Here is an 18,094-nt window from a genome sequence, read left to right as displayed (position 1 = left end):
CAATGTTACTACAACTATACAGATTAAAGTTTTATGAGTTAGAAACCCGAAAGGATAAAATAGTCAAAGATTCAAAGTACAAATTTTTCATATAATGAAACTAGTTCATAGCTTTTCTCTTTTTACTTGTAATATAAACATTTCTAAAATAAATGTATTTTTTGATTGTTCTTCGTATTTTCTGTCTTTTTAGTGCCTTATTTTGCTTTTTTTGCAATACCTAGTGCCTTTTCCTGCCTTTTTCGCTATTTTATTTTGCCTTTTCCAGCCTATTTCGTTATTTTATTTTGCCTTTTTTATAGGTTTTTAGGTCCTAAAAATCCGTTCCCTGGTTATAACTTATAAGTCATAAGTCGTCAGTCACTAGTCGCAAATCCCTAGTCAATAGTCAATAAGAAGAAGTCTGCGGTACTAAGCCATTATTTGTTATCCGTCGATCATAAGTCATTGCTAATTTGTCAATAGTGATATTCCGATACTCAAAAGCCATGCGTTATTAGTAATTGGTTGCTACGCATAAATAATTTATTCTTAGCCATCAGTCACTAGTAAATTGTCATTAGTTGCCAGTTCTTTAGTTAGTTATAATTCATTAGCCACCTACTCTTCTTAAAACTCGACTAAGCTGCTGGTGTGCATTGAGATGCAAACAATGTTGACTCGAATTAACCTATTATGTCCTTCAGAGCAGCTACATATCGTACACAATGTTAAATAAGTTGAACGGGTAGCTCTAGTTGAGCTTGAAAAGTGCCCCTAACGCCGCTGTCAACATTAATTTTCGTTTATTTTAAAGTCTTGTAACAGACTGCCTAGCTGCTGGAAAAATTGTAAAAAAAAAAATAAATTCTATTACCGCCGAATTCGATACAGAAAGCATACCCGTACATTCCTAGTTTTGTGCAACATTCAATTATTTATAAATACTTTCTACCAGAGGTGAGTTCAAATTTATTGCCCGAAATTATGAAATAGGCCAACGAACTGAACTTCATATTAACTTCAGTTCCAAACTATGCCAACTATAAGCATTCAATTGGCCTGGTTTTCACCGCCCCAGCCTCGCCGCTGCACAGCCGTGTAATTCCACTTCATTTGCGGGCAACATTTGTACGTGTGTTGTGAATCGGCGGCAATTGAATTTGAGTAAATAAACCGTAATTATCCATAATTTGCATGCAAATGTTGTAAATCGTATTAGGGATGCCATGGGGCATGCTATTGCATGCAACCAGCAGCCAACCGTTCTAACGGAAAGCGCCAGCAGTCAACCAACTTGCCACAGTTGCAAACTTTTCAATGAAAGCAGACTTGGTTGGTTGTACTGAGCTGCGATTCAAATGCGTGCCATAATAAGGAAAATTAAAGCAAATATTTTCACCAACAAATCCACATAAATGTGCACACACAAAAGTTGCAATGCGCGTGAGTGAAAATTTATAGTTTGCTCCACATATCGGCAGCTGTGTTTGTTTTTTTATTTTCGCATTGTAAAGCCTACTGGTTTGGGACTTTTGCCTAGCGGAAGCGTGAGCGTGCTGTGGTCGCTGAGCAACTGCATATTTATGGCACATATTTTTGTTTGCATTCCCCAATGGACGCCTATGTGTGGGGGTGTGTCTGTAAGTGCACTACTCACTTACTTGCATGTGTTGCAAGCCGCAATGTTGATGTAACCAATTTCGAATACGCAGCCATAGACGAGTGGAAATAGGCGGCACATTTGTAAATTTTAATTTTATTATGTACTGCTGCTGCTGCTGCTGCTGCTTTATTCTTGAGGCGGTACTGCGTTGCATAAATTTAGAAGCAGCGTAGCACTTTTGCCACATTCAGGCACTTAGCGACAACACAAAAGCTTCCAGAAATGCGGAAAGTGGCGCGGTACAGGAGAGCTCTTGCGCTTCGAACCAAACACGTGCGCGTGTGCGTGCTCTAATGCTTTCAACAAAATTGATTTATAAATCACGTAACACACATAATAAATACATAATGCGAAGACAAAGTAAGGCGCCATAATGAGCATAGCGCTGCTCAGGTTGTGCTCATCGTCGTCAGTTCCGGGCATGTTGCGCCGTCTTGTGTGGCACAGAAAAAGTATTTGCAATGCGCGCTACTCCACTCGCTACGCATTAGCGATATGCTCATGGCCAAGTGCTAATGTGGCGATGGTAGGTGTTAGTCGACGTTGATGGCAGGTGTATTGCGATGCTCATAAAGTGTTCAGCGCTCAAGGGATGCACTTACGCATCTTTGCAAGTAAAAGATACATGCTTATCTACATGCCGTGCCTGTGGCTGCGTTATGTCACGCACAAAACCAAAACCATGTTTTATTAATCATTCTTTACATACATTTTCACTGCATAGAAGTTACGTAAGCATTTCCTAGTGGCAGCGAGTAAAAATGCCTAGGCGTATGAGTAACCTTACGGGGCGCATTGAATTTTCAAAATGAGTACTAGCGGCATGCGAATAGTGGAATAGTGAAAAGTAATAATGAATTTTGACAGGTAAAAGTTAATTCAATAGTTTAAAAAGTTTATATGAAGGTGACTATGTATTTGTTAAAGCCGAAGAAATTATCTTAAAGATAATGACAAATAAGAAGCGCATATCTTAGGAAAATTATATTTTATTTTGTTGTGAATATTTGTGGCTTTGGCCGGCCAACTGTATATACATTTGAAAAAGTTAGCTGCTAAGTGGTGTATACATACATCAAATACAAAAAACTTCTCCGAATAAATATAATGTAAACAACTGGTGAGCAATGAAAAAACACCACTTTGCACCAATCCTTTGCTCACTTGTCGGGTTTGGTGATGAACCTACTTACTAAAATGACACTTTCGTACCACCTTCCATTTCTACGGCTCCAAACTGATGGCACATAATTTTCATAAATTCACTGTGCCAAAATAAGACTACAACAAAGCATCCTGTGTAAGCAACCAAATGCAAATTGCGTTAAGTTGATGCGCCATATTCGTCGTAGATTTAATGTTGCTATAAAATATTTAGTGCAGAACAAAGTAAAGTGCGATGAGGTGTCATGAAATGCTGCTCCTTCTCCTTTTGCCCCCCCAACAACATCCATAACTCAGATGCAGATTCACTTAACACTGGGGCGCAGTGTAAACATGTGTGTGTGTGTGTGTGTTTGTGTGGGTGCGTTAAGGGACATAATAAAGTAGACACAAAACTAAGCATTGCTACTAAGCTAAAACCCAAAATCACACAGGCAGCGTAGTGTTTCCTAAGCTGCTTAAGCAGCCTACCTTTTCAGCGGCGTTTTTTTTTTGGTTTTTTGTTTAATTCCCGACAGCTTACCTTGGCCTAGCCTCGTTTATTCGCCATTTTACGACGTTATGTTGGTTATGGTGAATTATGAATACTGCGGGGAGTTTAAAAATGTACAAAACCACTTTGGTTTAAAAATTTCGTATGTCCTAAGGTGTACTCAGCTTTTTCACAACATTTTTTTTTGTGTTTCTTTGATGGCATTGCAGTGTCGAAAAAATGGACCTTGTTGCAAAATGGAAATATTTATGAGAGAAAAATTATGTATATTATTTTTTCTTTTTCGTTGAGATTCAACGTGGGCTTATGTGTGGTTATGTATGTATGTACGTATACATGCGCATCTATTTAACATACTCATTGGAGCGAGTTTAGGTGACATTTTTCGTACTTATAAAATTTGTACGCGCCAATTACACTTTGCAACATTGTAAGGATCAATGAGATCCAAAAGAAGTCCTTATTGATTTTTCAAATTATCCAGGAAAAAACAACTGGCTATAAGTTCTAATAATACTGCTGGTTTTCTGAGGGCCAAATAATTCCATTTGCCATATGCCATCTATGCACATTAACTTTGAATGAGCAGAAAGATCCCAGGTCTCACTTCGTCCTGGATGTTGTTGTTGTTATTTGGTTTTTGAAATTTTATTCTGAGGTATTGCCTTTTGGGGCAAGATTTTTACAGACACATATAAGAAGAGCCTGGACAGTAGGTTTTTACTATTCCCTTTTTGGACCGGTGAAGGGATATTTAGAGATTTCGCTAATACATAACCTCTGAAGTCCAAACTCTTCAGAAGCCTTTTCAATGCTGCCACAAAAGTTCTTCCCGGTACTCTTTTCGCATCCTTAACCCTCTAGTAGGCCAATTTTTTTATGAGTTGAAAAATTCAGGAATGGGTGATTTTAGCACGAGAAATCCAAAATTGATGTCCATTTCGATCTGTGACAGTAACATTTTCCTACAGGAGAGAAAAACCAAGACCGTCTGGAGACGGGCTCGCCGATATACTTACACATATTTTCAGCTTTCTCTTACACAATGTTGACCTACGAACCGGCAATGCCGTCTGCAGACGGTCAAAAATTAAAAACTGGGGTTTTATATGTCGGCAAGCCGGTCTGTAGACGGTCTGTGTTCGAAAGCAATTTTCTCCATTTCGAATGGTGACATAATTATAAAACTTATATTAAAATACGGTGCTTTTAACAACAAAATCCACCGAATTTTTTTATATCAAAAAATTTGTCAAAAGAAAAAATTTCTTTAATTACGAAATTACTAAATAGCAAGAAATAATTAATTTTAACCGTGTTTTCAAAATCTGTAATTNAAACTTATATTAAAATACGGTGCTTTTTACAACGAGATCCACCGATTTTTTTTATATTTATTAAAAAATTTTTCAAAAGAAAAAATTCCTTTAATTACGAAATTACTAAATAGCAAGAAATAATTAATTTTAACCGTGTTTCAAAAATCTGTAATTCAACTGCCGATTAAAATAAAACGGATTGACATAACGGATTAAAATTTACTTCGCCGTAAGGGTACGATTTTTGTCTAAGGATCGTGCCTTACGAATATAGAAAAAAATTATTATAGGTGCACTAAAAAGGTGTTTAGTTAACGACCGTCTGGAGGCGGTTCGGCGGTTCTGCCTACTAGAGGGTTAAGCGTAAAAGATCTTTTTATCAATTCCAATATTTTCCAAATACTATCCAAACCTCCAAAGTCGCTTGGCTAAGTAAAATCGGCAGCCATAGCTAAGTGGTTAGAGGTGCAGTAAGATCAAGGTTCGAACTTGATTAGAGCAAAATAAAAATATGTTTCTAATTGCAGTTGCCCCTCGGCAGGTAATAGAAAATCCAGGACAGCTGCCATGAAAAACTTTTTCATAAAACCATTTTTCGTTCGGAGACGGGTCACAATTTGGAAGAGAAGCTCACACATACAAAAATGCGTGAGTTCTACGTTTTTATAAATTTTTTAAGTAAATTTTAAATAATTTACTGGGGGCCAATTATTGTTCTGTAAAAACGTAAAGTGAAAACATTTTCACCAAAAAGTTTTCAATGTGAAAAAGAAAAGTTGGACATTTTTCTAAAAAAAAAAACTAATATCATTATCTTAAACTCACAATAATTTATGAAATAATTACCTGGTAGATGTTAATGGAAACGTTTTTATTTATAGAGAGGCGCTTGAAATGATATAATGCAATGAAAAAGTGAACAAATTAAATTTTCACTGGCATTGAATTCTTCATTATCACTTCACAATTTCATAGAACGGAAATTGGCCTCCTGAGTATTTTTTTGAAAAAAAAGAAAAAAAAAAACGATTAAAATGCATATCCGAGCAAAGTACCTGCTTATGTAGTTCAGCAGCGTTAAATAGAAGAAAATCATGAAATGTGTTTTACCAGAATGTATCAATCCATTAGAGAGGGGTGGATCTCCGTTTTAGATAAATTTGCAAAAAACAAAAATTTGAGTTGTCGCCACTTCCAGGAGGATAGTGGCATGTTAGCGAAGAACATAAAAGTCGAACGACAATAAAATAACAAACAAATACCCTAGAAAATTTGCAATTTTTACTTCTGGTTCCCTTCCTGGGCATTTGCGATGCACTTTTTATCATTTTAAATAAGCACAAGACACATTAGTAGTTAAGGGAAAAAATGACTAATGTCTGTTTCGGCCGAGTTTTATTTTCTTCTCTGACCTGCCATCGCAGCTAAAATCTCCCTGCTATAAAAACAATGTCAGCTGTTTAAGGTAGCAACAGGATTAATCGTTCTGCTGCCGCTACAATGCAGCAAAGTTTATACCAAGAGACAATAAATACAAACGAAAGTCTAGCTCTGCAGCTGTGTATTTTTTCATTTTTTTTTTCTTTTAACTGTATACTTTCACAACATTTAGGATTTGTGGTCGTCTGTATCGCTTGAGACACATTTTCATTAAAAATTTATGTAATTTTACTACGAGTCTATCGCTTTTGCTGGTTGTTTTACCTAAATTTTTTCATTACGCTTTATGCTTTATTCCGTAATTGTCTATGTTCTGCTAAATTTTAGGCGGATGCTTATAAATCGCTCGCGCATATGTCAGCCACATCATCTTTACCTCAAGCGCAGCGCTTCAAAATTATCTGTGCCATCTTTTCAAATTTTTTATTCACTCACACATAGATAAAGGCGGCTCTTTGATCTGTATGTTTTATGTATTATTAACCGCGACTTGATTTACGGTTGCTGGAACACTTGCTTACTTTTAGGCGTATTAGCAACCACAAGTGAATTGCCAGAATATTTATGTAGGTGTATGTATTTGTGGCATCGAACGATATGTACGGAAGGTATTGTGTTTTTTTTCGGCTTTGGCTTACCGCTTATAGTTAGCACCAGATCGCTTTGCTCGTGCTGCAAAGTGCCAAAGCGGTGCATGCATTTAGGCGTATTAGCTGAATGCGCTTATCAATATTTAATTAGAGCTTTATTTAATGAAAAAGCGCCGTTATGGTCATATTCTAACCTTTTATAAGTTTTCATGTTTATTTATTTTGTTATCTTTGGCTAGCAGTATTGCACCATTTTTATACAACACAACTACTATTCCCATAAATTGTTTATTATGTAGATTTTTTTTTTATTTTATTTTGTTTAATACTTACATCGCATTGTGAGGATGAAATATTTTTCAGGTTCAAACGAAATACGCGATCCCTGCGGGAGACATAAAAATCAGTTAATATCGATAAAAGCCAATAAATCGCCGCCATTGTGGTGGTCGCTATTGGGCTTTTTGGGATTGCTGTTGCATAAACGAGTACCAAACTGTTGCTGTCACATTGTTGCGGACAAAAAAAAAGAACAATGAGCAGCATGTACAACAGCGGCGATTTGATGGGAGTCATACACCTTTAGATTATTATTTTTTTTTAATATTATAGAAGCATAACTTACATGGCACCCACGAAGAGCGAGTCCCTGTCTTCGACCATGTGGAAAGTGCGATAGTATAATTTGCCACAGTTGAATTCACGTACATGATCTGGAAAAAACCAAGAAAAAAGTATTGATAATATAATAATCGAATGCTGTATATTCGTAGAAGATATGTTTAATTGTACCATTTTTAAAAGACTTTAGAGTATAATAAATAAACAGGGACCAAAAATAACTGTTATATCGAATTTACAAATTGAAAATGTTGCCTGAATTCTGAAATTTAACAAAAACGTCGTTTCATAACAGTTATTAGATGAGGAATATTTTTTTCGTTGCTGTTAAGAGTTATTTCCCAAAGTTTATTTTTTACGTTGCTCGATAACAGTTATTGTCCAACGTTTATTTTTTACGTTGCTTGATAACCGTTATTGCCCGACGTTTATTTTTAAGTGATCTGATAAGAGTTATTTCAATCTCTCACTTTTATGTCATCATCTTTATCTTATTCTCCACTTCCATCTTCATCAATATCCTAATCTTACAACATTTATCAGACAACGTAAAAAATAAAGGTTGTAAAATAACTCTTAACCAGCAACTTAAAAAATAAACGTTGGGAATTAACTCTTATCGGCAACGGAAATAATATTTCTCATGCATAACAGTTATCAGGAAACGTAAAAAATAAACCTTGCGTTATAACTCTTATCGACGAAATAAAAAATATTTCTCATTTAATAACTGTTATGGAGCAACGTTTTTGCTATAAAACTTATAACTGTTATGTCCTTGTAAATAAATGTTAGTAAACTCAGTGATAAAAAAATCCCTTTTGTTACGGTGTTTTAGTTACTACCTCCTCAGTTGTAGCTGGTAGTTCTTTTTGGTTGTGCGTAAAGCATTACATACATTTTAAAAAGTTTCACAAAAATCGTACATAGACGGTTATGCCAAATTTAAGCGATGATATAGAACACTCAAAGATAACAATATGACCTTAGAACGAGTTAGTGTATTGACCTATTTTTTCTTCAAGGTCTAGAGCAGACATCTACCAACATACAGGTTAGACAAGTGCCTCATTAAATTGCAGTAGTCAACAAGCGAAGCTTTGGTGCTCCTTGTTGATATCTCCGGCATAACACGGCAGTCTAGTTAACAGTCCTGGGGATACAAATCTTTGTGTGGCCTCTCTCTAGGCTGGTATCTGTCACATCATTAGCCATGACTTCACTAACTCGGTAAGTTAATGAGAAAAACCTGGGCTTGAATCGCGGCATTTGTTATCAAACGTAACTTGAATCGAAATTAAATTTTGAGAACAGGGAATTTGGTAGCAGGTACGCTTCGTAAGTTTAGTGTGGAGAAAACAGATATAATTTTATTTGTTCTTATTTGCCTGTTAAGAAAAATACTTTTTTTCGATATTTTTTTGCGATGTTGCTTTAACCAGGGCTTGAACCCAGGCCCTGTAGCGCTTTGCTAACCACAACACTCTGGAGTTTGTGCCCTTCGATGCCTTAGATATTCTATGAAAATGAGCAATATTCAGATAAATCAGCAAAACGTATTTAAAATTCGCTTGACAATTCAACTGCAGCACATACGTGTACATACATACATATTCACATGTGAGTTCTAATTCGCCAATGCAACTAACTATTGTCATCAACTAGCCACGAATGCTTGTCATTTTCTTTGTGACTTCACAGTTAGACAGCATTGCTCCAGATATCTGTAAATGCAAGTTGGGGAGCTGGTCATGTCTCAAGGCTGCCCGTATCAAAATCTCACAATAGAAATGTGTAAAAATAAATAAGGAAAAGGACGATACAAACTTGCGAAAAGCGTAAGCACTTAATTCTATATTTAAGTTCACATTATTGTTAAAGTTATTTACATTTTGTTTACCTTCGCCAACGACGTTGACATCCGACAAAATGACGAAAAGGATGGATGCAAGTTTGATCGCCATCGTCGTTGAAACAAAGTGGGGCTCAACCCCAAAAATATGTCAAAATCTTAAAACGGTGTGAGATGACAGCAATGGAAAAAATCTTACAGATGCGCACTGTCACTTTAGATATGCTTTTTGTTAAGGAAAGCTTTTTTACATAAACATTTCTTCTATGAAATACTGGCATTTAAATTACAATGGCTACATTTGTATTTTTTTTATTTAATTCACTTTTTGTGGCGATATGTGTGCAAACGTAACTTGATGGTATGGTTTATTCTCGTTTCAATATTTTTAGGTGTATTGCCGTTCAGCTTTCCAAAGTAAATTGATATACCCGAAAATGCTGCAGACAAACTGCAAACGAAAATAAACCATCCAAAAATATATATGTATGTATTTGTACTGAAAAATAAACGATTGAAATCTTTTAACAATAAATGAGTTAAGGATGCACCAATGGGAAAGCAAAGAAACATAAACTGACAAAGAAATGTAAAAATGTTGGGATATTAAAACAAAAAAGTTGAAAAAATTCGAATAAGCTCCACAGTACTGAAGGCGAGAGGGAGGGCGCGCGCGCATTTTCTACAGTCAAAGCTGACCATTGATTTGGCACAGCAAAATATTTTATTTCCCAGCAATTTCGTTCCCCAATATTCGTACTGGCCTGTGATTGTATGGATGAGCAATGTGACCCCACTCGTTTGAGCAGCTTGCACAGTTTGCGGCTATTTGGTCCAATTCAGATATATATACGCATACATACATAGGTATTTTCTATAAACTTGCATGCGAATATATTAACAATCGTCGTTTTCCGAAATGAAAAATTGATATGCTGCACTCGTTTGTAAATAAAAATGGCCATCAATGATGTTAGAATGCCCGGAATAGTGTTGTATTTCAATACGAAAAAAAAAAAAATTGTTAAAAATTCGCCAAAAAAGAGAGTTACAAGAAGGAAGAGAAAACAAACCTGTACCTCAGTTGCCACTATATGTATGTATATGCAAGCATATTTGTACATACATAAATACACATGTACATTTGCACAAAAAGAATATTCATTTTTATACATATTTCACTGCCATTTGTTTTGGCACAAAAAGGGGGAAAAATCATTGGCGCACTTCATAAAAACTAACGAACTTCCATGTCCAGCAAAATCGGGCAGAATGAAATTGAAATTCAAATCAATTGACAAATAGCCGAAGGCATTAGTGAGAAAAATTGGATATCCTTCCAATAGGAGTGGGTGAAAAAGGTGGTTGAAAAAAGTGAAGAGCAAAGAAAATCGGGAATATTCGAATTTAGGAAAGTATTTACTCGCTTGACGCTTGTATGCGGGAAGATGACTTAAGGTTACTCATACGCCGTGGTATTTTATTTAATAAGTGAATACAAACATACTCTCCAACATTTGTGTATATATTTTGTTAGTATAATTTATACAAAAGTATTACTCGAAGCTTTCTCAAATTCTATTCTTAACATATCAAAAAATGGATTTTTGCATAAGACATGGACATTTGAAAGTAAGTATTCATTTAACTCCATAACTCTACCAAAATTTCTTGTCTATGACGGAGTTATTTTACCAAAGCAAAAACATGCATATCAAAGTGTTATCTCTTTTAAAATTTAATAGCATAAGCAGATTTGAGTTCACATTTTTCGTTTGAGATTTAGATGTCTAGGAGATCTATCATGCTTCTTTTCCTGACGCAGCCTAGGAAATTGGTTAGATGTGCTGTTCTCCATCTCCGCTAAGCTCTTCTAAGGCTGCGGTTTCGCTAAATGCTAATTTTATTCGCGCGATAAAATTCGCTCTTATCGAAACCGCAACCTAAGTCTGTCATCCGTGTAGCCTTGGCATTGGAGGATGGTGAAGAAATATTTATTGACATTCTGAAAATTTGTGCGATTCCTTCCCCAGCCGTAATGGGTCGTTAAATAAAAATAATAATCCATCATTTTTCTTTGGTTAGCAATTAGCAGTTTTACGGCCTCAAAGCAAACACATTTAAGTGCCTTTAATTTGTTAGCAAATTTGTACACAACGCTTCAATTAATTGTGAACGTCTCGCATGGCGCCGGTTCGTCTGAGTGGCCTTAGAAATGAAAGGAAAATATGTGTTTAGCAAATAAATGTTTGCCAAAAAAAGGCATTTAATTAATATAATTAACATTTGCTTGCCTTCAAGCGATTTGTTAGTTGAATTTCGCCCTCTAATGTATAAAAAAAAAAAATACATATACACATGTAAGTATACACACTGCTTCATTTATAATTGTGAATTTTTGCGTGGAGAATGTCAAGGGTCCATTCTTCAAATTGATTTGGAAAGGATGTAAACAAAAAAATATCACAGAACCAAAATGTTTTAATAAGTATCAAAATAGAATCCATCGATTCGAAGTAATTTGTAGACTTGCTTAGTTTTATGTAATGCGTAAGGATTCGTTCAAGACCAAATCGATATACATACAAGTTAAATAACTTTTGCGTACGTTGTACATGTCACCAGATAATTAGTTAACCATGAGTAAGGTTCGAAAAGTAAATTTCTGTGCATACAGTACTCGCTTTAGGCCTTGGCACTTACATATTTATACCCCTCTGTTTATTCATTGTATGTACAACATTTGTATGTACATACATACATATGTACTTAACAACACGTACGTTGGCCAACATACATGACCAATATTTGTGTACATACATACGAGCTTTTACCCACGACGCAAGTGTCTGTTGACGGAAAACAAGCAAGCAAATCGCACAATTAAACATGCCACCACAGCTTAAGCAATTAACATCCTGCCATGTAAGTCCTCACAATGTCCTGCGTGCTTATATGACATTTCAAGTAAGTTACTGGACACAAATGCCATATAAAAGCAATTGTATGTATATATGTATGTATTTGTATATTGTAAGTATGTAGCATATCACATGCAGAAGAATTGTTTTCTATTTGCTTGGCTTACTGCGACAACCTTCCAACAATGTCTTGATATTGCTTCTTTTATATGGCACTAGAATTATTAATATATGCACATATACTGTGTAAGTATGTAGGTATGTATTTATTACGTAAATTTTTTTTTTTGTAATAATGCTTCGGTTTGCTGTTGTACAGTAGTCATTTGTGTTTTGCGTATGTCAACAATGAATAAATTGTTGACATGCCGATGACGCCGCTGTTGTTGGTTGTCGCTCATTAATTGCAGACTGTCCATATACATACATACTTATATGTAGACACATATATTTAGTGTAAACATGTTTATTCTGCAAATAAAATGCACACGGATACTCGAATAAGGAAGCAAGTTAGTCGCTGTTGACATGGCTGTCAATAGAAACCGATTATCTTTTAAAGTTTTTAGTAAGCGTATACTCTAACTAAAGTTGATTTTTTGTGACTTTACAGTACCGAGCAGTATTTGGGAAATTGATAAATCGGCTACCGATATAAATATTTGTAGACGTAAGTGGGGTTCCACGCCCATTTTCCATAAATTTATGTTAACATCATTTTTTGCTAAGCGGTTATTGCAAATATTAATTTTGAGTAAATTGTCTTAAATATATAGCTACTTATATATCGAAGTTTTTGTATTTCTGTATATTAGCGTTATATGGGAGGTGGGCGGGGTTATACCCGATTTAAAAAATGTTCAATAGGGTTCTTAGTGATACTCTAAGCACTATTCGTAACGCGTTTGGTGGGGATTGAAAAAGTGATTACTGACATACAGCGTTTCATCACCAGTGGGTAGTGCACCGCGCATTTTCTAAAAAAATTCATAACTGTCTTATTTTGTGCCAAAATTCTAACTTACGTTCCAACTTTAAACAATGCCAACATACCTTGGATAAAGAGCAACAGTTATTCCAAATTTTGATAAGATATCTTAGTTTTTCAGAGCTGATTCCAGCTCGCCAGCTCACCAAAAAAAAAGTTCCAGCTCACCTTGGCTGATCATGAATTTACAGTAGCTTCGGCTGCACGCATCATGTATGTAGCTATCTATGACTTTTGAATTTCCTATGCTCATGTCTTAAGGCCTGGCTGCAGCTCTCAAGAATAGCAAAAGCTCCATATAAAATGACGTACAAGAAATGGCTAAGAAATTTTCTTGAGGCAGTACGCAGTTCTTTAGATTTTTTGCTACGCTTTCTACTACTGTTTTCTAAAGTTTGTTGTGAAAAAAGAAAGGCAACAGGCTGTGAAGTATAAAATGTCGACATATCTTGGACACATACACGAAATAATGGCCATTTTTCCTTGACCTTCACCATAAATCGGTGTAATAATAAAAGCCAAGTTTTTTTAAGTATTTATGATACCCAATATACAGAGACGGAGTTCCAGTGGTAGCTTCGAAGAACGGTGCAGCTTTTCTCTGTATTTTTCACTTTAAAATCTAAAGCTAACTTTTATTTACAGTTTCTGGTTTCTGGTTTCCCGCTCACAATTCAAATTTAATGAATCCGCACAGCAACTTTCTTCTGGGCCAGCGTTTGTTTTTGTTTCGCTAGCAAAGGCTAGAAAAATTTAAGAAATTAAAATCGAGAAAAAGATGCATGAAACAAAAAAAAAACAGGTAAAATATTAAATAAAGAAAAAAGAAAATAAAATTCTTTGCTGCGTAGTTATAATAAACACGTGCTCGTAATTCCACTATTTATCTGCAGAGTTCTCATTCGTGAATGCAGGGCGGATTGCAATTAGGTAATTTCATGCAAAAAAGTGGGTCCTTTAATTGCAGTCCAACAAATATTACGATTGTTAACATACTCGTACATACACATGTGTGTGTGACTGTGAGCTTGTTGGCGTTTGAGGATGGAAAATTGTAGGTAAGCGTGTCGCTAAGCTCACACATTTGTGTGCTTGCTATTTGGTTTATTTTTCTTCAATTTGCTTTTTTTCTCTTTGCAACTGCAATTGACTGACGCTTGCATTTTACAGTTTTTCTGTTGCATGAATACATATTTACACTCACAAAGGTTGGGTTTTTTTTTTGTGAAGTATATGTAGTTGTATTTGCTCCTAACTAGTTTAGTAATTCCAGACACCCGCAGCGCGTGAACATCCTTGCAAAGGAAATTAACAAATTAACAACAGAAAAAGCGCAGACGAGAAACTACGAATGTGTCTGTCAAAAATGCGAAGATCTAAAGGAACACAAATACATCGAAAAAAAAACAACTGGCTGAAATTAACTCAACACTTGGCGACAGGCATTCTCACTACAGCTGATGAAGGACGTGGAAAAGCATGCGGAAGCTTCTGGCAGAAATTAAAAAATCTAATTAAAGTTTATTTGTGCGGCACTTCTTTGTGCTCTGTGAGAGCTTTTCGGCATGAATTTTTCAAGCATACTTTTTATAAATGTATTTTTACAACAAAATGTATATGTGTTATAGCTGCTTTATAAATGGAATGCCACAGAAAAAGTTAGTTTCAGTGCTGTTGAAGAGAGAAGAAGCAGCGTAGACAAATATGGTTGGGCATTAAGCCTTTCAAAAGTATGAGTGAAAAAATTCGGTTTCATTTCTTGTGGTTACTTTGGTTAAAATTGTATATTTAGATTTTCTTAAGAGTTCGATGGTGTTGGTGCCAAAGATGTGAAGTTTAAGAAGAGATTGAATGAGATTAGGGTAGAAATAATACAAAAAAAAACTACTATTTTATAGCTCAAATACGTTCGCTTTTATACAGCCACTATTTCAGATTACAATTGCACATTATTACAAGCGCGGCACGCAGGGCATGAATCACGTAACTTTGAAACTGACAAAACGACCTCGTATAAACACTGATTTATGCATTTGTGTTGCGGTTACGTGTTACTATTACTGTTACGTGAAGCAGAACTGGAATCGAGTTGACGATATCGCGCAAACAATCAAACAATTTTTGGTTTTCATGAAGCAACACAATCTCGACACGATATCGTTCAGACGATTGTCGTCATACGTGATTCATGCCCAGTTCTAAGTTATTTGAAAAAAAAATATTTTCATAAACCAATTGTGAAACGAACATAAAGTAGTAGAATAAAATAACCCAATAAACATTTGGGTTGGAGGTCAAATGGATATATTGGATCATCTTCCAATTTCCAATGTTGATTTTCAAATGCACCTTAACTAGACAACTAAGCCATTCTAAAATAAAAGGGCCCTTTATGGTACAGCAAAATAATCTGAGTTCTCCACTTGAGAAAAGCATGTATATCGATTTGAATTCAAACTTTTTATAACATTTAATCAAACCTTGGAGAAAAGTATTGTACATCTGATGTCGCATACATCTTGGCAAATTTTTTATGAGCTAACAAAAAAAATTTAAATTGCAGCGTCAAAGATCCAAGTTGAGATAATGGCTAGGCCTAAAAATATGCCGCAAAAACTTTTCGCTCTAAGCTACCGATATGCAAAAAGAATTTGAAAATTTTGTGACATATTTTTCGGAGCAATAGTTATCACAACAGTGACGAGATAAATTTTGTAACGCTGGAATATGGCTGTTAGTCGAATGCCCTCGGAAAGGCTTAGCTATTTAGAGAATTGGAAAATTGTGAGACTCATAGGGACTCAAGATCTCAAACACTTTGTGGTATTAGTTACATAAATGCCACATTGTTTTAATTCTGACAGATTCTGACAGTACGAAACAATGCTCATGATTTTTTATTTTATTTATTTTAAATAAAGATAACGTTTACATTTTTTCCATAAAGAAGTCGCTTTTCCATTTTGTATGTGATTTTGTTTAGTAGTTAATTAAAATAGATAAAAAAGTAACGTAAATATCGAAACTACCTTAAATAACAACAATAAAATAAAATAGGTATGCATATCGTCACTTGAAATGCAAACTAACGTAACAACATCGCCACTGAAATGGGAAAAGTCGTGACTAATTTATTTTTTTTTTCATAAAACGATGTGGGGAGCTGTAATTTGATGAAATCCATCATAGCAATCAAAAAGGGAATTTTGAATTTTTTTTAAGTTACGACTTTTTGCATTTCAGCGATGATGATGTTACGTTATTTTGCATTTCAGGTGACGATATGCATACCTATTTTATTTTATTGTTGTTATCTAAGGTAGTAATGTAAATACGAAAATTCTTTAGAGTTGAATGGAGCCATTTTTGCTCAGTTTTTTCCTGGAAAATTTTAAATACGAGCATACAATTGCGGCACATGACATCAGTACAAACAATATTACAAGTTGTGATTTCCTTTCGCTGACTTTATCCTCTGGGAAAACTTTACCGAGATACACCCCCATATTTGCGTGTTGGAATAAACAAAGAAACGCAACTGGCGAATGACAACTTCCTCTGGTCACAAAATTTTCCAAACAATGGGTATAGCAACAAACTTGGGAATCACAGAAGCAAATACATTGTCTAAGCTTGCTTTAGTGCATTCCATTTTGAGTTTGCTATGAAATTTTTGCCATTGCAACTTTACAAACGATTTTTTTGTGAACGGAAGTTGGCTTGTATACGCTTCAATTGTTGCGAAATGTGTTTACTATATTTTGCTTCCTCTCTTTATGATAGATAGTGATAAAAAAAAGCCACTTCCTCCTTTAGTCTACATACAGAGCCGATTTTGTCGCATATTTCTTAAAAAAAGTCGTGAAATAATTCAACGAGATAGCAGTAAAAACCAAATACAACTAAATTTGTCGAAAGTGCAATACGAAATATTTTGCTTAATATTTGACATTCTAGTCGTGGTACTACAAAAGAGCGAACTAACGAATTCGTAACTACTTGTAGAGTAAGTACATTTCAGTTTTGTCTAATATTTCTGAAAAGATTTACATATGTATGTACTTATGTGTGTTCCCTTTTGGCACCCAAACGCATACATTTCCATTCGATCACCTTCAAGCAATTATCATTAATGCATTGTTTGGCGCTGTGCTAACAAAGCATACGTATTCCTAAGCCAACAATAGCTGCGATGCATTAAAGATAACGAGAGTACTGCTGAAAAACAAAAACATCTGCACCAATGGACATACATATGTATGTACCAACATACAAGCTCTCTAACAAAGGTCGGTCTCCATTTTGCCGCTTTGCAGTGCAAGCAAAAACAACTGGTTAAGCAGTGCTGCTCTCAGCGCCTTATCAGCGGGATGCATGCATGCGTTGTACATAGTGCAAAAGACAACAACACGTAAATGACAACATCGTTAGCAACATTGTCAACAAGTGCAACAACAACAACAATAGCAGCAGCTGGAGTAAGTAACAAGAATCCACTGCTACCACGAAGCATCAACAGTTGCATTGACAAAAGGCATCCTGCAAATACAAAATAACGAAGCTGCTGCCAAAGGTAGCTATAGTCAGTCGTCAGCTTAGCCAGCGGCAGTGGCAAAAACAGCCATCAGCATAGTAGATAGCAAAACAAGCGCTGCAAATGAAAATTCTCCAGGCGTCAAGCGCTTTTCATTATGCGTTGGTTGTCGACTGCTCGGCGCTACTTAGTTGGCGAGCTTTGTTGCATGAATGATGAGGCAGTGCATCATTGGGAGCATGTGGCTTGCATCGAAATGCTCGCACAACTGCTGACGCTTAAATGAAACACTCCACTGCGCATGCATATCGCTCGATTGCTAGAAGAAAGTCATAACTAAAAAAGCAAAACAAAAAGAAAGATGCGCTGCGTCAGGTTCTTACAGTTGACAAAAAATATGGGCAATGATTAAAAAATATACATCATAAATATAAAATTTAATAAAGAAGATAAGAAACTAAGCTTTAATCACTCTCAATTTGGTGCTTTATTTTGTTGGAAGGATGATAGTTTTCATAGTTATTTAT

The 18,094-nt window shown here is 35.4% G+C and overlaps 1 protein-coding gene across 7 annotated transcripts in view; it reads right to left on the bottom strand.

The window, feature by feature from the left end:
• Sema2a (Semaphorin 2a) overlaps positions 1-18,094 on the bottom strand; it is a 150,147-nt gene that overhangs the window by 34,020 nt on the left and 98,033 nt on the right. For all 7 annotated transcript variants that reach the window (XM_017613726.1, XM_017613690.1, XM_017613697.1 and 4 more), the window contains 2 exons: positions 7,277-7,364; positions 6,985-7,036 (listed from right to left, as the gene is read on the bottom strand). In XM_017613726.1, the coding sequence (XP_017469215.1) occupies positions 6,985-7,036; positions 7,277-7,364 (140 nt within the window). The remainder of the gene's footprint in view (positions 1-6,984; positions 7,037-7,276; positions 7,365-18,094) is intronic.

Source organism: Rhagoletis zephyria, unplaced genomic scaffold (genome assembly GCF_001687245.7).
Source record: "Rhagoletis zephyria isolate East Lansing unplaced genomic scaffold, Rhagoletis_zephyria_1.1 Rzeph_scaffold_00018, whole genome shotgun sequence".
Classification (NCBI taxonomy): domain Eukaryota; kingdom Metazoa; phylum Arthropoda; class Insecta; order Diptera; family Tephritidae; genus Rhagoletis; species Rhagoletis zephyria.
The sequence above is the reverse complement of the archived record's forward strand: the minus strand, read 5'-3'. Positions and strand labels throughout refer to the sequence as shown.